Raw genomic sequence first — 17,283 nt, 5'->3', positions numbered from 1 at the left:
GTTTAATAATTTTGAAAAAAAAAAAGTATACTTTATATAGTTGATTTAAATAAAAACAATAATAATCTTCATCACTCTGATCATTGATTAAATAAATTAAATTTAAATTTAAAGTTTTCAGAATTAAGTTTTTCAAATCAGAAAAATCTAGTTTATTGTGGTAAATTAAAAAAAATTATCTAAATATCTCTTGCTTATTCTTTTTTTTTATTATTATCAGTATCTGTATCAGATTCATCAGACTCCATGAAAGTTTTGTACATTTTTTCCAAAATATAATACAAAATAAATATAAATATCAGTATAAAAATGATAAATTCAAAAATGACATCTATTAACATAAACTGAAACCAGTTTAATTGGTTTCCAGCAGTTTTGAGATGATGAGCTCCATTATGACTTATGACATATTCAACCCAATAAACGGCTAAATCTAATGGTTTCATTGGCTGATCATGAAATAGTTTTGACAGTTTTATTGCATTTTCTTTGAACCTCAAAAAAAAAAATTGAAAATGTACTATGAAGTCAAATAGGTAATACAGCAATTAACCATACTTACGATGCATTGTTCAATATTTTGTGTAAGCTATTACGAAAAAGATGTTCAGTAAGATCAGCATACTTAATTCTTAAAGTAGCACCTTTTGATTCCATCATTATTGAGTTATATTGTTGATCTTCAAAAACAGATATAGTTAACATTGGAACACCATAGTAGATTGCTTCTTCAGTATTGAGAATACTATCACTGTGCGGAGTAAAAAGTACACAATTAAGGTGCCCAAGAATATCTTTTTGTGGAAAGCTTTTGTTGACAATAACATTTGATGGTAGTTTTGGTAAATCATTAGACTCCCACTCCCATAAGACATTTTGCTTGATCTGACCTAATTGACGCATAAATACTTTTAATTGATACTTCAGTAATTGAGTAGGAGTAATAACTGATCCAAAACTAATATATACTACACCATCAGTCAAATTATCCATAAGCTCCTGTAATCCCTGCATTAAATTATAATATTTATAAATACATAAGTAGATAATCTAAATTAATACATATTTTGAATTAAAAAATTACTTTTAGCAGTTTTAAAGCTGGCTTTAAATGCATTCCAGCAACTTCTTTAATATTTGGAACAAGTGGTTTAACTGTTCCAATTGTGAAATGTGTGTTAATTAATGATAATGATATGTTTTTTGTCATTTCTTCAATGGATGGTCTATTTTCCCAACCAGTATAATTAAAATACTTGAACATAATTTCATTCTGTTTAGGCATATAAAATATGGAATATAAAATGAATTGTAGAAGTGTACTAAGGAAATTAATTAACCGTGTAACAAAAGACATGTAATTGGTATATCCAGAATTAGGATCTGGTATGAAAGATGGATTAAATGGTTGACTATGCCATTGAGAAAAAAAAGCAATTGGTGGTGTTGAAAATAATTGTATTACATGAGCTCCAAATTTATGGCCTAAAGTTACAAAACAATGTTGATAAATATTATCAAACAAAACAACATCAAAATGATAATTATCTGAATAAATAAATTCTTTGACTTTAGTATTATTCAACGTTTGTAAGATCCTTTGAGGTGCTAAATATAAATTCACAATAAGAATAATGAATGGATTTAAGTATTCAAAATTATGTTTCATTTTAAAATCTGAAAATAAACAAATTATATACAATTCAACATGAACAAATAGAAAAAAAAGTAATTACCAAAATTTTCATCTTCTACTGAAACATCAATGTGATGATAGTTTAGAGGTGGATCTTTAAGCACAAAGGGTGATACAACAGTAACATTATGACCTCTGAAAGCCAGTTCCTCCAAGAGAGGTTAAAAAATATCATAATTATTTGGATAAAAGGTTGGTAAAAAAGCTAATATATTATCTGATTGGTAATATCCAAAATGTAGTAGAAAAACAGCAAACAGCAAACACTTCATCTGTAATAAAATACAAATAATTTCTGATGAATAATTACAATAACATCTTAATGAATTTTCATCTTTTAGTGACAGAAAATAAAATTTTTTTAACCAATTTTAACTAATGTTAGACTAACTGCTAATATAACATATTATTATTAGTAAAGCAATATAAAATAAAAACTTTATTTTCCAAATAATGAAATATGTGATAGTGCGAGTATAAGATAAACTGCATTTTAAATATCTATTTGTTAAAAGTAATGAATTATTTTGAATAGTTTATTTTAATAATTCAAAGAAGTAAGTATGACAAAATGATTTATATATTTAAAATTTTATTTGATATAGTTGCAATCTAATTATATTGGACATTAATATTTTTGTCATAAGGGTCACAATAAATGAAGTACTTACATTTCAATGACAATGATGCAAATACGTACTCAGCGCATTGAATTATGGTTTACTAATGACATATTTTTTACCATGATGAAAATGCGTGATTATAAATTCCATAACTTAAAGACAATTCTGCTGCATACCAAGCTCCTATATTTATTTTACTTGATCTAAGCATTTTGTTTTCTAAACTGTGCATAAAATTGATTACAATTTAAAATTTAAACAGCAATAATAAATTTCGATTTTTTTTAATCAAATGAATAACAAATATTTGAACGTTTCAATAGTTCTATTTTATAAGTACCATACTACCGATCATCATTGATTTAGAAACATTTTAATTTAAAATTATTATTACGCCCATAAAATGATAATGCTATCTATCTTTTAGGTTTCTTATTAGAAGTTAGAAACAGAATCTGCTTAAATATATGATAAGAAAATCATTTTGATTATTAGCGTTCCTATATTCATTCTTTTCGCTCTTTCGGTTTCCAAAACGTGTTGGCTCAATCTTTTTTGACTTGAAATAATTATTTCTTCAGTTAATTTTCCTTAAACATTCGAAAAAGTGAGTTAAACGTTTGTTAAATAATTACTTATTGTACTTGTATATTCTTTCAATAATAAATGTATTTCTATTGTTCCATATCATTACTTAGGTTACTTTATTATTCAAGTAATTAATTTTTTTGTAGCAATGTCGTTGGAAATCTTAGCTCAAGAAAAAGTGTGGCTTGAAAAGGCCAAATATGCTGATGCAGAACGTTTATATTATGAAAAGATGTCTAAGGTAATTTGATACATTGCAAGATATCTACTGATAAGTATTAAACTGTGTATCATAAATTGTACTTGTTTCTTCGTATAATAATCCATCTTTAAACTATAAAGTGGCTATATAATTCATTTTCTTGTTAAATATAAGTATTTATTTCATAATAATAATGGGTTATTTGTTTCAACTATTCTTCTGTGCTGTGTAAGCTTCACTTTAATACTGTTGATATTGAAATATATATGTCGGTATACAATTAAATATCATATTTAATAAAGCCACTTTAGATATTTTATTACTTATGTTAACATTCATAATTTTAGTTGGAATTTAAAATTTTTTGTATTAATAAAACGAAGTTTTAGAATAAAGCGGACAAAACTGCTTTTGGTGGTGCTAAATTGCGTGTTACAACAAAGGCAGTAAGTGCTTGTTTCAAAATGGTTGAAAATTACATTGTTTAGTGTGTGATTTATTGCTTATTATTGATACATAGTATAAAATTTAATAAATACATTGAAATATGTTTGAAATTATAATTACCTAATTCCATTATATACCAATACAGTAAAACTCACTTAATCACATTTAAAGAGATTGATTCAAAAGAGCGTCTTATTCAAGAAATAAAAAAAACCTAGGTGGTTAAAATATAAAGGTTATTTATTTATAATATAGTTCTAAAGAAGAAGGAGGTATCTCTAAATCATCGACAATTTTTTTTGTTTTTATTCGATGCACAATTTTTCAAAATTATGATCTTGTCCAAAATTGATGGTCCCTTAAATTTTACCCTTTTAAAACCAGCCATTACAAAACCACTGCATGAAACTATTGTAGGTACATGTAACAATAAACTGCACAATACTAAATCTCAAATACATCTTATTTATTTTACTTGTTAATATTTATTTATATTTTATCTCATAATATTTCATATAACTATTTTAATAAAATAAAATTTCTACTTTTATTTTTGCTTATTTACCATAGTAATTTGCTGTCATTTGTTGTCATTTGCTGATCCAAAGAGGGTCATATCTGATTAGATAAAGAAATACCAAGCTTTTTAAGTGGTAGTTTTTACATAAACTAATAAAAGAAATTGTCTGAGTACTGAGGAAAAACAACTTCTTACGTAAAAAATAATTTTAAGCAAGTTTTACTGTATTTAAATTCATTTCTTAGATGTTTTTTCATTGGATATTACATTTTAATAATATTTATGTAAAGGCAAATTAAATTATTTACTGTTTAAATTATATAGTTGCATGATTTTTTAAAAACAACTGAATATATCGCATATTACATTAGTACAAAAAAAGAAAAAGCAATTATATTTTGTAAATAAAATAATCTGACATTAACTATATGCTTTGTATAAAAGAGTTTATGTAAATTTAGGAATTCTATAAGTAAATTTATGAAACTTGCTATAGAAAGTTTTTTTTTTTTATTTTTGTTAAGTTATTACTTATAATAATAATAGTTTTTCTTTAAAGTGTTAAATATTAATAAAATATAGTTGCTTTTGCTAAAGTGATTTAAGCTTTCATTTTTTTTTACATTTTTTTTTTTTTTTCATTGTGTACTTCTTAACAATTTTGCTATTTTAAAAAATTATAAACTTATGGTGACTGGGATAACATTACATGTTTATAATTTCTTATTTATACCGTGTGTTGTGATTATTCTTTAAATTTAATTATTTCTTGAGTTTTTAATACAGGTTTTTTAATTGATAAAGACTGATATCTTTATACATTTAAGAATTAATATAATTTCTTCTATATATAATATATGTATAAAAATATAATTTTCTTTATTTAAAACATTTTTAGTAATATAAATGTACTTTTACAGAAAAGTAGTTTTTAAATAGGATTGCTTAACTTTTAAAATAAATTTAATTTAACAGATAATTTATACAAATTTTTGAATTCTTTTTCATTAAAAAAAAATATTTTATACTTCAAACATTTTCTTTGAATACATTATTTAACACATAACTAATTTTACTGTAATACTTAACTAACATTAACTATTAACAAACAAACAAAATATATATATATAAATTAGTAAGTATATATCAAAAGTAGTTTTATATCAAGTATATTTATTTAGTTATATCGAGTTTGTCTAGCTTTTATAGCAAAATTATAGTACCGTTTTTTTACTAGCAATAGAAATAATAGATTAATAATGTTATTCTTACTGGCACCATAATTTATTTAAATTGTTAATATTTGTTTATTAATTGTATTACATATAAAGTAATTGCCCATAATAATCGTATGCTTAAACTAAAACACTTAATTGTTTTTAAAGTTGCTTAAACATTTTCAGTTATAACTAAAATAGTTACAGTGGTGTAGCCACCACGGGTGAAGCAAAGGCGGTAGATGCCTCAAAAATTATTTATTTTCTATAAATATAATATTATTTAGATTTACATCATTGTATACATGTTTATAATTAGAATTATAAAATATCTTGTAAATTAATCTCATAATTTCATAATATGTGCAAATTATTTAATTTGTCAAAAGGAGGTTTAACATATGTTTGAATTAGAACATTTCAGATTGTCGCTACACCACTGAATAGTAAATTATATTTTTGGCTTAAGCAAAATTAAAAAGAAATATAATTACTTTTTAAACTAATAATTTTATTGTATAATATATAGTAGAATATTGGTTTTATTTTAATAGAATACCGGTTGTGAGGCCCCCGGCAAGAAAGTGCTGTTAGCTGAAATTGAAAAAGCTCGTCAAATTTTACACGAAAAAGTTCTCAGTGTAAGACAAACTCGTTCAAAATATATAAATTATTCACACGTGGCTAAACTAACTTCTTATTATATATAAGATTTATAATTTTATACTCATATTATAGTTTCGATTTAAATCTAGCTTTCAAGAGAGATTTTATTCACCTTTTTACTAACCCTTCAAACTCTTTTTACCCAGAAAATTCTTTAACCATTTTAGAATGTTGAATTATTAAGACATATTATTAATAGAAAAAATATTTATAAATATTTGAAAGTAGATATAATGAAAAATATTTATTTTTTAAATGATCCATTTATATATTTTTTGTTGGTTTTTCAACTATTCAAGTATTGGTTTAATTTGGATAAAAAAAAATACTGATTAGGATGATATTATTAATTTATCAATCAGATATATTGAAGAATGAATTATTAATTACAAATAATAGAGATAAAAACACTAATATGATTTAAATATATATATTTTTAATGCGCATAATATAATAATATATATTACATGTGTTTAAACTAATAATTGCAGAATAAATGTTTGGTAATTTCTACTTTAGAATACAGCTTTATTTGAATTGGATATGTAGTATTGGGATTGAGCATATTCAGAAAATAACTTGGATGAAATCTCTATTGAAATCTTATCAATTAATTTGTGTGTTGTTTTGAATATAAAGTAATAGTTTTACATTACTATTTAATCTTTAATTTATTTTCCAGGCTAATGAATATGAATCATCTGCCATCTGTTCAAGAGACAGTGAAAGTTCTGAAACAATTAACGGTAATTGCAAATTTAAGTTGTTTTTTTTGTTTGTTATCAGTTATTAATTTTATACTGAATTTCAGCTATCACTGATTTAAAGAATGCTTTTCAAAAATTAGATGACCGTGTCAGAGTGTTAGAAGGAAAACCACCCAGTGTAAGTATTCAATATTTAAGAATGTCATTGATTGTATGGTTCTTATTAAATATTAAATGAAATCTTTTTATACAACTTAAAAACCTAATAATAATCATTTTTAATAACATTTAACTGTAATTAAGTAATTATAGTTTATACAACTAAATTAGTATAACCATTTAAAGTTTTATATATTAAAAAAATAATTTCCTGTCGGAAATATCTAAATGTTAAGTAAAATAATATTTAAGACTGTTCTCATTTAGAGTAAAGTTTTTATTAGTGTAAATTTAGAAAAATATTAATAATTTGTTAATTTTATTGTACTCTCCTTATATACGTATTTTTGTATTTATGATTTAAAGACTTGGAAAATTTAAAAAAAACAACATTAAAATAAGTTTTGCTTTGAAATATTTTTGCATTAATACTAAAGTAATATAAACTTTAAAATAATATTGATGTTTAATTTCTGTATGAATAAAATAATATATAAGAAATTGTAAAATTATTCATAACTATTTTATTTAAAAACAATAAACATAGTTTCATACATTTATATACCAGGTACATTGGCAAATTAATTTGTACATAACACTACAATTTTTCTATTTCAGAGTTTTTCAAGTAATTCAAGTTCATTAAAACAAGGTAATAATCTAAATTATATTTTATATTTTAAATAAACTTAAATTAATACAAATTTGTTTTTATTTGAAGATATTGAACAATTGCAAAATCTTCTTGGAAAATTGGAAATTCGTGTTGCTACATTAGAATCTAAAAAAGTAACACCTGAAAAAATAGAAATAAAAGAAACTCCCAAAAAAGAAGATGACGATGATGTTGATTTGTTTGGATCAGAATCTGAAGTAAGTATTAAATATTAATTTTATTGTTTATCATATAATCTATTGTATGTTGCCTTCTCATCACCTGGTTTACTGGATAAATATATAATGTAAATTAATATTTTGAGTTTGGTGTTGACACGCAATGGGTCGCATGTTATGCGATTGTTCACTCCGTTATCGCGTTATAATTTAATATGTAATCTATTACGGTCTCCTCTCCGTTGTTCGAGCTTTCATTATTTTTATGGTTTACACCTCTCCGAAAATGTCCAAATCCAAATGGTCGCTGCCATCATCTCCAAATTCACCAATTCAAACAGAACATAAAATATCTAGATCTAGATCTAGTCTCGCCAAATAAATTCGCTGTCCTGGCGAAAGAAGAAAATAACGAAATCAATCTTGACACCTCTTGTATTACTTCAAACATAATCAACGATTCTAGTACTACTAACATTCAACAGGACAACTCCAGGGCTCCACTAATATATGTTAAAAACATTAGCAACTACTCCGCTTTCAAAAATGTGTTAGTACAAATCACCGGCCCAGATGGGTTTACCTGTAAATCTACGTCTTCATTTTTAATCATTCGCCCTCATGGTCGTCTTATGTATAATATAATAGTAAATCATCTAATGGAAACCAATTCTCGTTTTCACACCTTCATGCCCCTAACATATCGATCATCTAAGGTCATAATAAGAAGTCTACACTACACAACACTCATCTCAGATATTTCTGACGCACTCTCAGAAATGGGTCACTCCACCAGACGAATCACAAACATTATCAAAAACAGCAACCCGTGACCGCTGTTTCTCGTGGAACTAAAACTCAACACCAACAACAAAGATATTCAAAATTTGTTCTCAATTTTGCATACCAAAATCAAAGTCGAACTACCCTATAGGACCAACCGTGGTCCTCCCCAGTGTATAAACTACCAGAACTACAGTCACACAACAAACTATTGCCATCATCCTCCACGCTGCGTCAAATGTGGAGGCGACCACTCCACAGACTCTTGCACTTAGGACAAAAACAGTCCAGCCAAATCCGCTCTTTGCATGGGCGATCATACCACCAACTACAGAGGCTGCCCATAATTTAAAGCACTTATCAAACCCAGCAAATAGTTTCATTCAAATCCACAAAATCCGAATACTGTACTCTCGTCTCATCAACCTAAAACTCCCCCTTCTCCCCTTCCCAAAGTTTCTTTCGCCTCCGTTGTCAACTTCAATAATATCCCATTACCTAATAGCCACACTAGTGATATGTCGTTGGCTAAATTTATTTCTGTACTTTCCTCATTAAATAATCCTCTAATTACGCTCCTTACAGCTGTTCTAAACAAACAACTTATTCCATAGTCCATATTACCTCATTAACAATATTACAATAAGTTTAATTTTTGTATACGCAATCTATATCTGTTCATTCTAATTGTTTTCGATCCATTATATATTATTGTACCATGTTTACCTAACCTATTAATATTGTATCTGTTTGATATTATTTGTTATTTTAATTTTTAATTGGATTGTGTTTATCATAATCTACATTCTATTATCTGTATTAACCATACTGTGTTTATATACGAATATGCTCACTTAAATTCTATTTAAATTGTATATTGTAATTGTTGAACTGTAATAGTAATATACTAAAAATTCTAAAAAAAAAAATTAATATTTCTTATAACAATTTATTTCATGGTTATTTTTAGTTTTGTAATTTAATCTAAAATGATAATAATATATGTATAATTTTTTATTATATTTTGTATTTTAATTTTTAACTTTGATTGAAAGTATACAACCTAAACCAAAAGGTATTTATTATATTTTCTTAAATCTGAACTATTAGTTATCTAGATTATCTAACAATATAATAATCTAGAAGAAATTTTAAATATACTTTTAGTTATTCAATAAATGCTTAAATTGTTTGAATACAGAAAAAAATTGTAATATGAATTTCTATTATAACTATTTATAGTAGATGCCCTTTGACTAAACTAAATAATTTTGACATTAATTATTTTAAATAACTGTGATTTAAATTTATTTTTAGGAAGAAAGTGAAGAAGCAGCCAAACTTAAAGAACAAAGGGTTGCTGAATATGCTGCTCGTAAATCCAAAAGTAAACAGTTATTAATTTTTATATTGCCATTCTATGTTTAAATATATTTCTTAACATTTATAGAGCCTACTATTATTGCAAAATCAAACATTATATTGGATGTTAAGCCATGGGATGATGAAACTGACATGAAAGAATTAGAAAAGGCTGTTCGTCAAGTCACTACTGATGGATTATTGTGGGGAGCATGTGAGTTCTTATTTTTTTTTTTTCTACATTTTTTTTATTGTTTCTCCTTTGTTGTACTATATTTATTGTTTTATTATAAACTCTAGTATTTTTTATATAGGTATTTTCACGTTTAAAATTTATGTCAAACAATTCAATAAATGTAGTGATTGTATTTAGATATTTCCTGATTTTTGACTAGATATTTATGTAAAACCAGTAAATTATATTATTATCACAAATTGATTAATATTTTAATTCTTGATTCTAATTCTTAAACTTGTTTGAAAGTAAATTTTAAAATATTCTAGTCAATTAGTATTACTTTTTTTCTTCATGTAAAATAAAATTTTACAGAAAGGTCTCAATGATGTAATGAATTAATTCATTAAAATAATTAAAATATAACAAATTATGCGAATGAAAACAATGTACATATATTTTAATCATAATATCTACTCAATGCTCATATCATTATTATTCATTTCACTAAAATTAATTTCTTTTTTGTTAATTTTAAAGTTATTAACTACAATAGTGAATGTTACTATTTTGTTTTTATGTTATTAAATAATTTTAAAATATACATTTTTAGATTCAAATAAATTTCAAGATGAAAATTACTTTTTTAATTATTACAGTTATAATATATATTATATATTCCAGTTATCTCCCAATTTACATTACTTGTATACTCAAAGTCTATTTATAAATTATGTTTATTATTTCAGCAAAATTGGTTCCGTTAGCTTATGGAATACACAAGCTTCAAATCAGTTGTGTTGTTGAAGATGAAAAAGTGTCAATTGATTGGCTTCAAGAAACATTACAAGAAATTGAAGATTTTGTACGTAATATTATTTAACTAATAGTTGTATTGAAATTATGAATGAGTCTTAATAAGCTATAAAAATGTTTTCTTTTTTTTTTTCAGGTACAAAGTGTTGATATTGCAGCTTTCAACAAAATTTAAGATTCAGAATACCTGTAATCAGCTCCAATTTCATAATTATGAACTTTAAAATTCATCAGTAATATATAATTCTAAAGAAAATTATTTGTTTTTTATATTAGAGTAAATTGTATTGATCTTTTACCTTTTTTCATAAATTCAAACACGTTGAGTTTAATCTATGATAATTGAAATGCATATAAAATGCATATTGTCAAATTTTACACATTTATATGTGAAAAATATTAGAGAAAGGGAAATAATGAACAATAAAATCAATAACTTGAAATACAAATAGGGTTACACCAGAACTTTAATGTTTTGGATAACACCTCTTAACTATTTTGTAAACTGTGCACATATTTTAATATTTAAAAATACTTTTTTGTTTCACATCTTGTTTTAGTAAGTTGCAAAAGTAAAAGCATAAATATATTTCAGTCAAATATATGAATATATCTGAAAAAAACTACAATTTTTTTGGACAAGCTGTTGCATATTAAACTTGCCAACCTAAATGTTTTAATTATGGCATTTATAAAATAACATTATATTGAAATTTCTATGTCCATTTTTCATTATAAATTAACAAATTCAAAAATTAAAAGTTGTTGAAAATTAATTCGATGGGCAACCCCGTGCTCTGCGGCCTTACGACGGGCCATCTATATTTTTGCGGTATCCGCGTCCACAGCGACCACTCGGCGGCACGTTCGCGCTAGCTGAATGGCCACGTGACCGATCCCGCAAAACGGGTTAACGACCGTGCCGAAAGTGCACCTACGGGCGATGTGCGCGGCCAGTACTTCCGGGCACGCGGACACCGTGAAGTGCAGCTTGTCGGCAACAGGTCGTCGCTGAAACCGCCAAGCGGCCGGCTTCACCTGGGGGGGGGGGGGGGGGGGTCACGGTGTCCTTGGGTGGCGATCGGCGGTTTCAACGCGGCGGGCCCGACGGCAAAGTACTGGGAAATATGTAGGTGGAAGCGGTCTCTTCCACTGCAGTCCCTCCGGCCGTCACGACCGTGTCTTCCTCAGGCTCGTCTTCGGCATTGGCACGCATCATATGGTCCTTTACGGTTCTCAGCCAGTGCTTTAATGTTCCAACTTCCCGGGGCGGTGTTAGGTGTTCCATCCCGGTGAACGCTTCCACGGACTCCGGCGGCCGGATTACTAAATTTTTTTGATTTTACTTTATCTAGAAAAATATCTTTATGGAACTTGAGATTTTCTTGATTGAAATCAATCCCATAAAAGGTACTAACATATGTTACTTATTTTTCTTTAACAGTTATACTTTTTTCAAGTCCACATAAATGATTAATTAAATTTTAATGATAATGAGTAGTATAATTTGGTAGGTTCTGGGCTACCCGCCAGCCATCCGCCGCCTGGTCCACCCGTCATAATTTTTTTTTGTTGTCGCCGCAGACCACCTTTCATATTTTTTTTTTTTTCGTATTCCATCGTTTGTATAACCTACCTATAATACCCCCTATTTATTCCACATGCCATTCATATATTTTACATCAACTATAACTCTCCTTTTACTTCCCCTCATTATTTAAATGATAAATTCATTAACATACAATAACACCTCCCTTTTACCACACTAAGTATTTTACCGAAGTAAAATAATAATATATAAGACTACAAATAATATATTATTTAAAATAATTACACACATGACACATACATACATACATATATATTCATATACAAAATTATTTAAAATGTTATTATATAACTATATTATTTAAAGTTATTAACATTGTAACATTTGGTCACCTAATAGTCATTACTAGGAATGTCAATGTCTGCACGTGTAAATGCTAACGATTTATTATTCGATAATAAACAGAAATAAAGGAATCATTAACAAATATAAGCTATTCGTTATTCATATATAATAACTTAAGATAAATATTAATCTATTTGCATGCCAATCGAAACATGTTCAGATATGAGTGGGGAAAATTATTAACTCTTACCACATTTGAAATCGAAATGCACTCATTATATCCTTTAGTCTCCTACTGGTCACATACTCGTATTTATTCGCCTCGTGTTTTCATAGTTTTATTTTGGTTTTACCACTCATCAATAAGTTTTATTTATAGTCATACTCTAGAAATTAAAAAGTTATTTTATTTTCCAAGTGTTAAAAATAATATGACTGGTTCAGTTGTCAACTACATTGCTGCTAGAAGCTAAAGTATATCGCTCCAACACCGCCGAGTCAACTACTCATAGATGCAACTACATTTACCATAGCTTTACTACACGCAAATTCATAAGCACTGGATTAGTACCGACAAATCACTTCAACGTAACCGCACATATTCTAACAGCATCAAGACACGTCTCAATATCATCAGACTTCTTACGGAGAATATATTCATTGATGGGAAATATTTTATCATTTATACTCGAAAAACCCGCAAAATATAAACGGAATATATTTTTGGAAACCGATTGTACACGAGTCTCCAGTATGGTATATAGAGGTGAGAACGTGTTAGTGATAGAAGAAACAAATAAAGACGGTTGCCGCGTATTGCTTAACCGTGCGGATATAATTACTTTACAATATTTGGAATGGGGTATATTTGAGCTAATGGTACGCAAATCATCGATTTATGTTTTTGAATTGCCGTAGTCTTTTCTCCTTTTTTCTCTTCAATCTTTAATATTAATGCCTCGAAATCGGCGTAAATAACAATCAGATATCTCGAAGATTTACTCCACCCATCGAATTCCAACATTGTACCGGGAGCAGACATCATCGGTAAAATAGACTTGAGTGTTCCGCATGTCAAATTATGTTCATTAAGTGCTTCCTGTCCATTCAACTTAAATTTGTGAGGTCTATCATCAAAAGATGTAAAGCATCGTTTACAGAAAATAATACTCTCTTCATGCAAAGTTTTCTGTGATCGGACAAGCCGAGAAAAATTTGAAATATAACAGTAATAACTTTTTTTGCTTTCCGTGATTAATAACAGATCGAAATGTACGGATTTTTCTTCTTCGATAACTTTCAACAAAAAGACTTAGTATGTAGGAAACTTCAGAGGTGGTTGGAATTTTTTTTCAAGTCCGTAAACATTTATACTTTCAAATATTTTTACATTTCTTAATGGTGTCGGAAATGTAAGGCCGGTAAAATCATATTATTCTCATACATGCTACAACTATTATTGACTCAGCGTTTTTTTTCTCCTGTAATATGTTTTGCTATGATAACCCATTTAAAGCATTGTTCATCGATGTTCTGTGGGTTAATTACTGCTTTTTTATTTTCAATGCATAGGGGTAGTGGTAGATACGAGGAACCACCCTTAGGTATGTATTTGTACATATCTAGTAATACGCCATCAATATGGTCCAAGGTAAGCCCACTACCCTTTCCTTGGTATGTATCTTCCTCGCATAATATATTTTCATACATTTCTTTTACACTTGTATCCGTGAAGATCACCTTGGCTGAGGTTTTGAACGCTCTATTCACGGAAGAATTATCTATAAGTGGTTTATTATATGTGGCTTCTAGTTTCAAGTTAAATTTGAGTGGTTTTGATGATGAATTTAAAATGTTGAGTATTTCAAATTTGCATGATTTGAAAAAGATATAATGATTGAAAATATTTTTAAAGTTCTTTTTATAATATCAGGTGATTGTATTATTAAAATATGTTCCTACATCAATAAAACCAACTGCATCACCCACTAAATTTAGTCTGGCTCTCTTTATCTGACCTACATCCTTCGAATCTCCCCGTTTATAATTTTCAGGCCCTACTGAGAAAAAATAACCCCGTTAGATATAAAAACTGTTTCAAACTAAAATTATCCGATTTATATATATAATAAAAAATCTTACCTTCGCAAAAACCGACATTTTCAGTGCCTTCCATCACCAGCACACACAATTCGTTGTCGGAATTAATATATTCATTTGATGGACCGGCAGATATGTCGGGAACAAATATCTCGGAGCGATCTCGTTTTCATTACGTTGAATAATATTAGCTGAAAAATTTTAAATAATTTAAAAATAAAATTATATGTATACAATTATAGATGTTTAATTAAATAATAATTAGATAAATAAATAATAATAATAAATCTCTTGTAAAATTTATGGAATGAAAATTATATTTAATACGCTTTTTAAATATTTAATTCAAATATTCTTGAAAAAAATGAAATAATTATTATACTTGTATTTATTTAATTAAAAATACATACCATGCTTATTCTTCATTGTTTTGTCAAATTATCTTTACGTGCAAAAGTCTTAAGACATATTTCGCATGTAAACTGAACATTGCTATGGATTTTAGTGTATCTAACTAAATGATCTTTGTTAGAGAACATTTTGATACATTTAACGCACTTAAACATTTTCAAGTTGAAGTAAAAACACTGAAAACTAAAAAAAAAAAAACACTAAAATCACTGGAAACTGGTAAGACATTAGGTAGGTGTTGTATGTTACAGGACTGAAGACACCGAACGGGCATAGACTTGCGTGTGACCAGTAGGAGACTAAAGGACACAATGATCGCATTTCGATTTCCAATGTGCCAAGAGCTCATAATTTTTGACGATTTCACTAATTCTAGGAAAAATATGTACAAGCCAATGGGGTGGTAAATCATATTTCTATAATATTATAATAATTCGTATACAATAATTCCGATTTTTCTGATGGTTTGGTATGCATTGAATTCGTTCTCGATCATGTCTACATAAGCATTATATTTAAAGAAAGACTTTAAATATGTGAAAGGTATACTAGTGAAATTGTATATTATATTATATATTTAATATTATAGTATTGTATTAAATTGTAACAATACTAAATACATGACTTTACCAGCATTAGAAGCCTTAAGGTACGGTTTCCTATGTGCAACTGGCCGCATACGACTGAAAGCAACGACTAGTCGCAACTATTGAACGCTGCATGCCGACTAGTTTCCTAAATGCGACTTTACTTTGCGGCTGGTACATAATAGTTCATTTTATTCCATTATTTAGTAGTGTACAGACGTTTTTAGTTTATAACTTTATATTTTAATAATTATTGTCATACCTTACAAATTTTACGAACTGCGATGGAGGAAATTATTATGAACAGTGGCGTAACCAAGGGGGGGTGGGCTAAGGGGGCTCTAGCCCCCCCCCATGGGCCGTGTTTATATGTATAATGTATCTTGACTATTTAATAGAATCAATGGATGCTCGTTTTAATCAAAGGCTTATTGATGTTATGTCACTTGAAGGATTTATTCCAGCCAATTTAAATATGTATGACGATAAAAATATTATAAAAGCTGCTAAAATATATGTCTAAGATCTCCATGATGATACCTCATCTACAATCAGAGCTGACCTATTCATATGGAGTCAAAATACTATTCCAAAACCGAATTCTGCTTTTGATTCACTCTCTCATCGCACCAATCTTCGACCTAACATTAAAATATTTTTACAATTAATGGCCACGTTACCAGTTACCTCTTTCACTCCGGAAAGAACGTTATCAGCACTTAATCGCTTAAAATTTTTTTTAAGAAGCACCATGTCGGAAAACAGACTGAATGGGTTAGCTATGGCTAATATAAATAAAAAAGAGCAATTCGATGAAAGTGAAATAATAACTGAATTTGCCGGAAATTCGCCTAAGATGATGCAGCTGTCAGAGTGGAGCAAGTGACTGAACACTGAAACCAAAATTATTATTATTATTACAAATTATATACTAATAAATATTTTTAAAACTATACTAAAATGCTTGAATTACGTTTAGAAACTTGATGGTAGATGGTGTGGGGAGGTTAAGGGTGAATTCTCATATCCTCTCTTACTTTACTTATCCAAAAAAGTGGTTAGCCCCCCCATTTAAAAATCCTGGCTACGCCACTGATAATGAATAATAATAAAATAATTAGTCTTTTATTTGAGGAGGAAGAAGAAGAAGATGAAATGTATAATCGATTAAAAACTAATAAAAGAAAATCAATAGAGTTTTTTTAGAACTCGAGAAGATGAAGGTTTTTTTGAAATTCTAATAAATGGACATTTACATAGGTAACAGTAAACAGAAATTCCGCGAATTTTCCCGTATAAATTATGACCAGTTTATGTTCATTCTATCGTTGATAAAGGATGATATAAAATTACCTCCATCTAAATGTGTTAAAAAACCAATTCAACCCGACAAAAAGCATACTACTTCCACAACTAAAATTTCGTCCTTGTTTGGCAAAAATGTTAACATTATAGTTTTTGACATTATAATTGTTTAAATAATTATAATAAATCCG

General features: G+C 27.6%; 2 protein-coding genes across 5 annotated transcripts; one reads left to right on the top strand and one right to left on the bottom strand.

Moving 5' to 3' along the window:
• Positions 1-135: 135 nt before the first annotated feature.
• On the bottom strand, positions 136-2,701 carry LOC112689818 (UDP-glucuronosyltransferase 2C1-like). Of its 2 annotated transcripts, XM_025563680.1 has the most exons (6): positions 2,368-2,700; positions 1,737-1,968; positions 1,341-1,677; positions 1,085-1,273; positions 563-1,008; positions 139-495 (listed from the first exon to the last, which is right to left on the bottom strand). In XM_025563680.1, the coding sequence occupies exons 4-6, from the start codon at positions 1,262-1,264 to the stop codon at positions 195-197; spliced, it is 927 nt and encodes a 308-aa protein (XP_025419465.1). In that variant the 5' UTR covers positions 1,265-1,273; positions 1,341-1,677; positions 1,737-1,968; positions 2,368-2,700; the 3' UTR covers positions 139-194. The 2 variants fall into 2 exon arrangements, with proteins under 2 accessions (XP_025419464.1, XP_025419465.1); XM_025563679.1 differs by having other exon boundaries at positions 136-495; positions 1,085-1,677; positions 2,368-2,701.
• Positions 2,702-2,816: 115 nt separating this feature from the next.
• LOC112689820 (elongation factor 1-delta) lies at positions 2,817-11,051 on the top strand. 3 transcript variants are annotated; one of them, XM_025563683.1, is made up of 12 exons: positions 2,817-2,926; positions 3,054-3,148; positions 3,499-3,555; positions 5,848-5,934; positions 6,642-6,705; positions 6,771-6,844; positions 7,444-7,477; positions 7,547-7,698; positions 9,760-9,829; positions 9,893-10,018; positions 10,729-10,844; positions 10,932-11,051. In XM_025563683.1, the coding sequence occupies exons 2-12, from the start codon at positions 3,056-3,058 to the stop codon at positions 10,968-10,970; spliced, it is 912 nt and encodes a 303-aa protein (XP_025419468.1). In that variant the 5' UTR covers positions 2,817-2,926; positions 3,054-3,055; the 3' UTR covers positions 10,971-11,051. The 3 variants fall into 3 exon arrangements, with proteins under 3 accessions (XP_025419468.1, XP_025419469.1, XP_025419470.1); XM_025563684.1 differs by lacking the exon at positions 3,499-3,555; XM_025563685.1 differs by lacking the exons at positions 3,499-3,555; positions 5,848-5,934.
• Positions 11,052-17,283: the final 6,232 nt, after the last annotated feature.

The sequence above is a fragment of the Sipha flava genome, unplaced genomic scaffold (assembly GCF_003268045.1).
Source record: "Sipha flava isolate LNK unplaced genomic scaffold, YSA_version1 472_pilon_pilon, whole genome shotgun sequence".
Lineage (NCBI taxonomy): Eukaryota > Metazoa > Arthropoda > Insecta > Hemiptera > Aphididae > Sipha > Sipha flava.
This window is presented reverse-complemented; position numbering and strand designations above follow the sequence as displayed.

Coding starts and splice junctions, on each gene's coding strand:
- LOC112689820 (XM_025563683.1), top strand. CDS start 3,056: ATGTCGTTGGAAATCTTAGCTCAAGAAAAAGTGTGGCTTGAAAAGGCC. Junction 9,830..9,892: donor TGCTGCTCGTAAATCCAAAA/GTAAACAGTTAT, acceptor TAACATTTATAG/AGCCTACTATTATTGCAAAA. Junction 10,845..10,931: donor TACAAGAAATTGAAGATTTT/GTACGTAATATT, acceptor TTTTTTTTTCAG/GTACAAAGTGTTGATATTGC.
- LOC112689818 (XM_025563679.1), bottom strand. CDS start 1,669: ATGAAACATAATTTTGAATACTTAAATCCATTCATTATTCTTATTGTG. Junction 1,009..1,084: donor CAGCTTTAAAACTGCTAAAA/GTAATTTTTTAA, acceptor AATTTAATGCAG/GGATTACAGGAGCTTATGGA. Junction 496..562: donor AAAATATTGAACAATGCATC/GTAAGTATGGTT, acceptor TTTTTTTTTGAG/GTTCAAAGAAAATGCAATAA.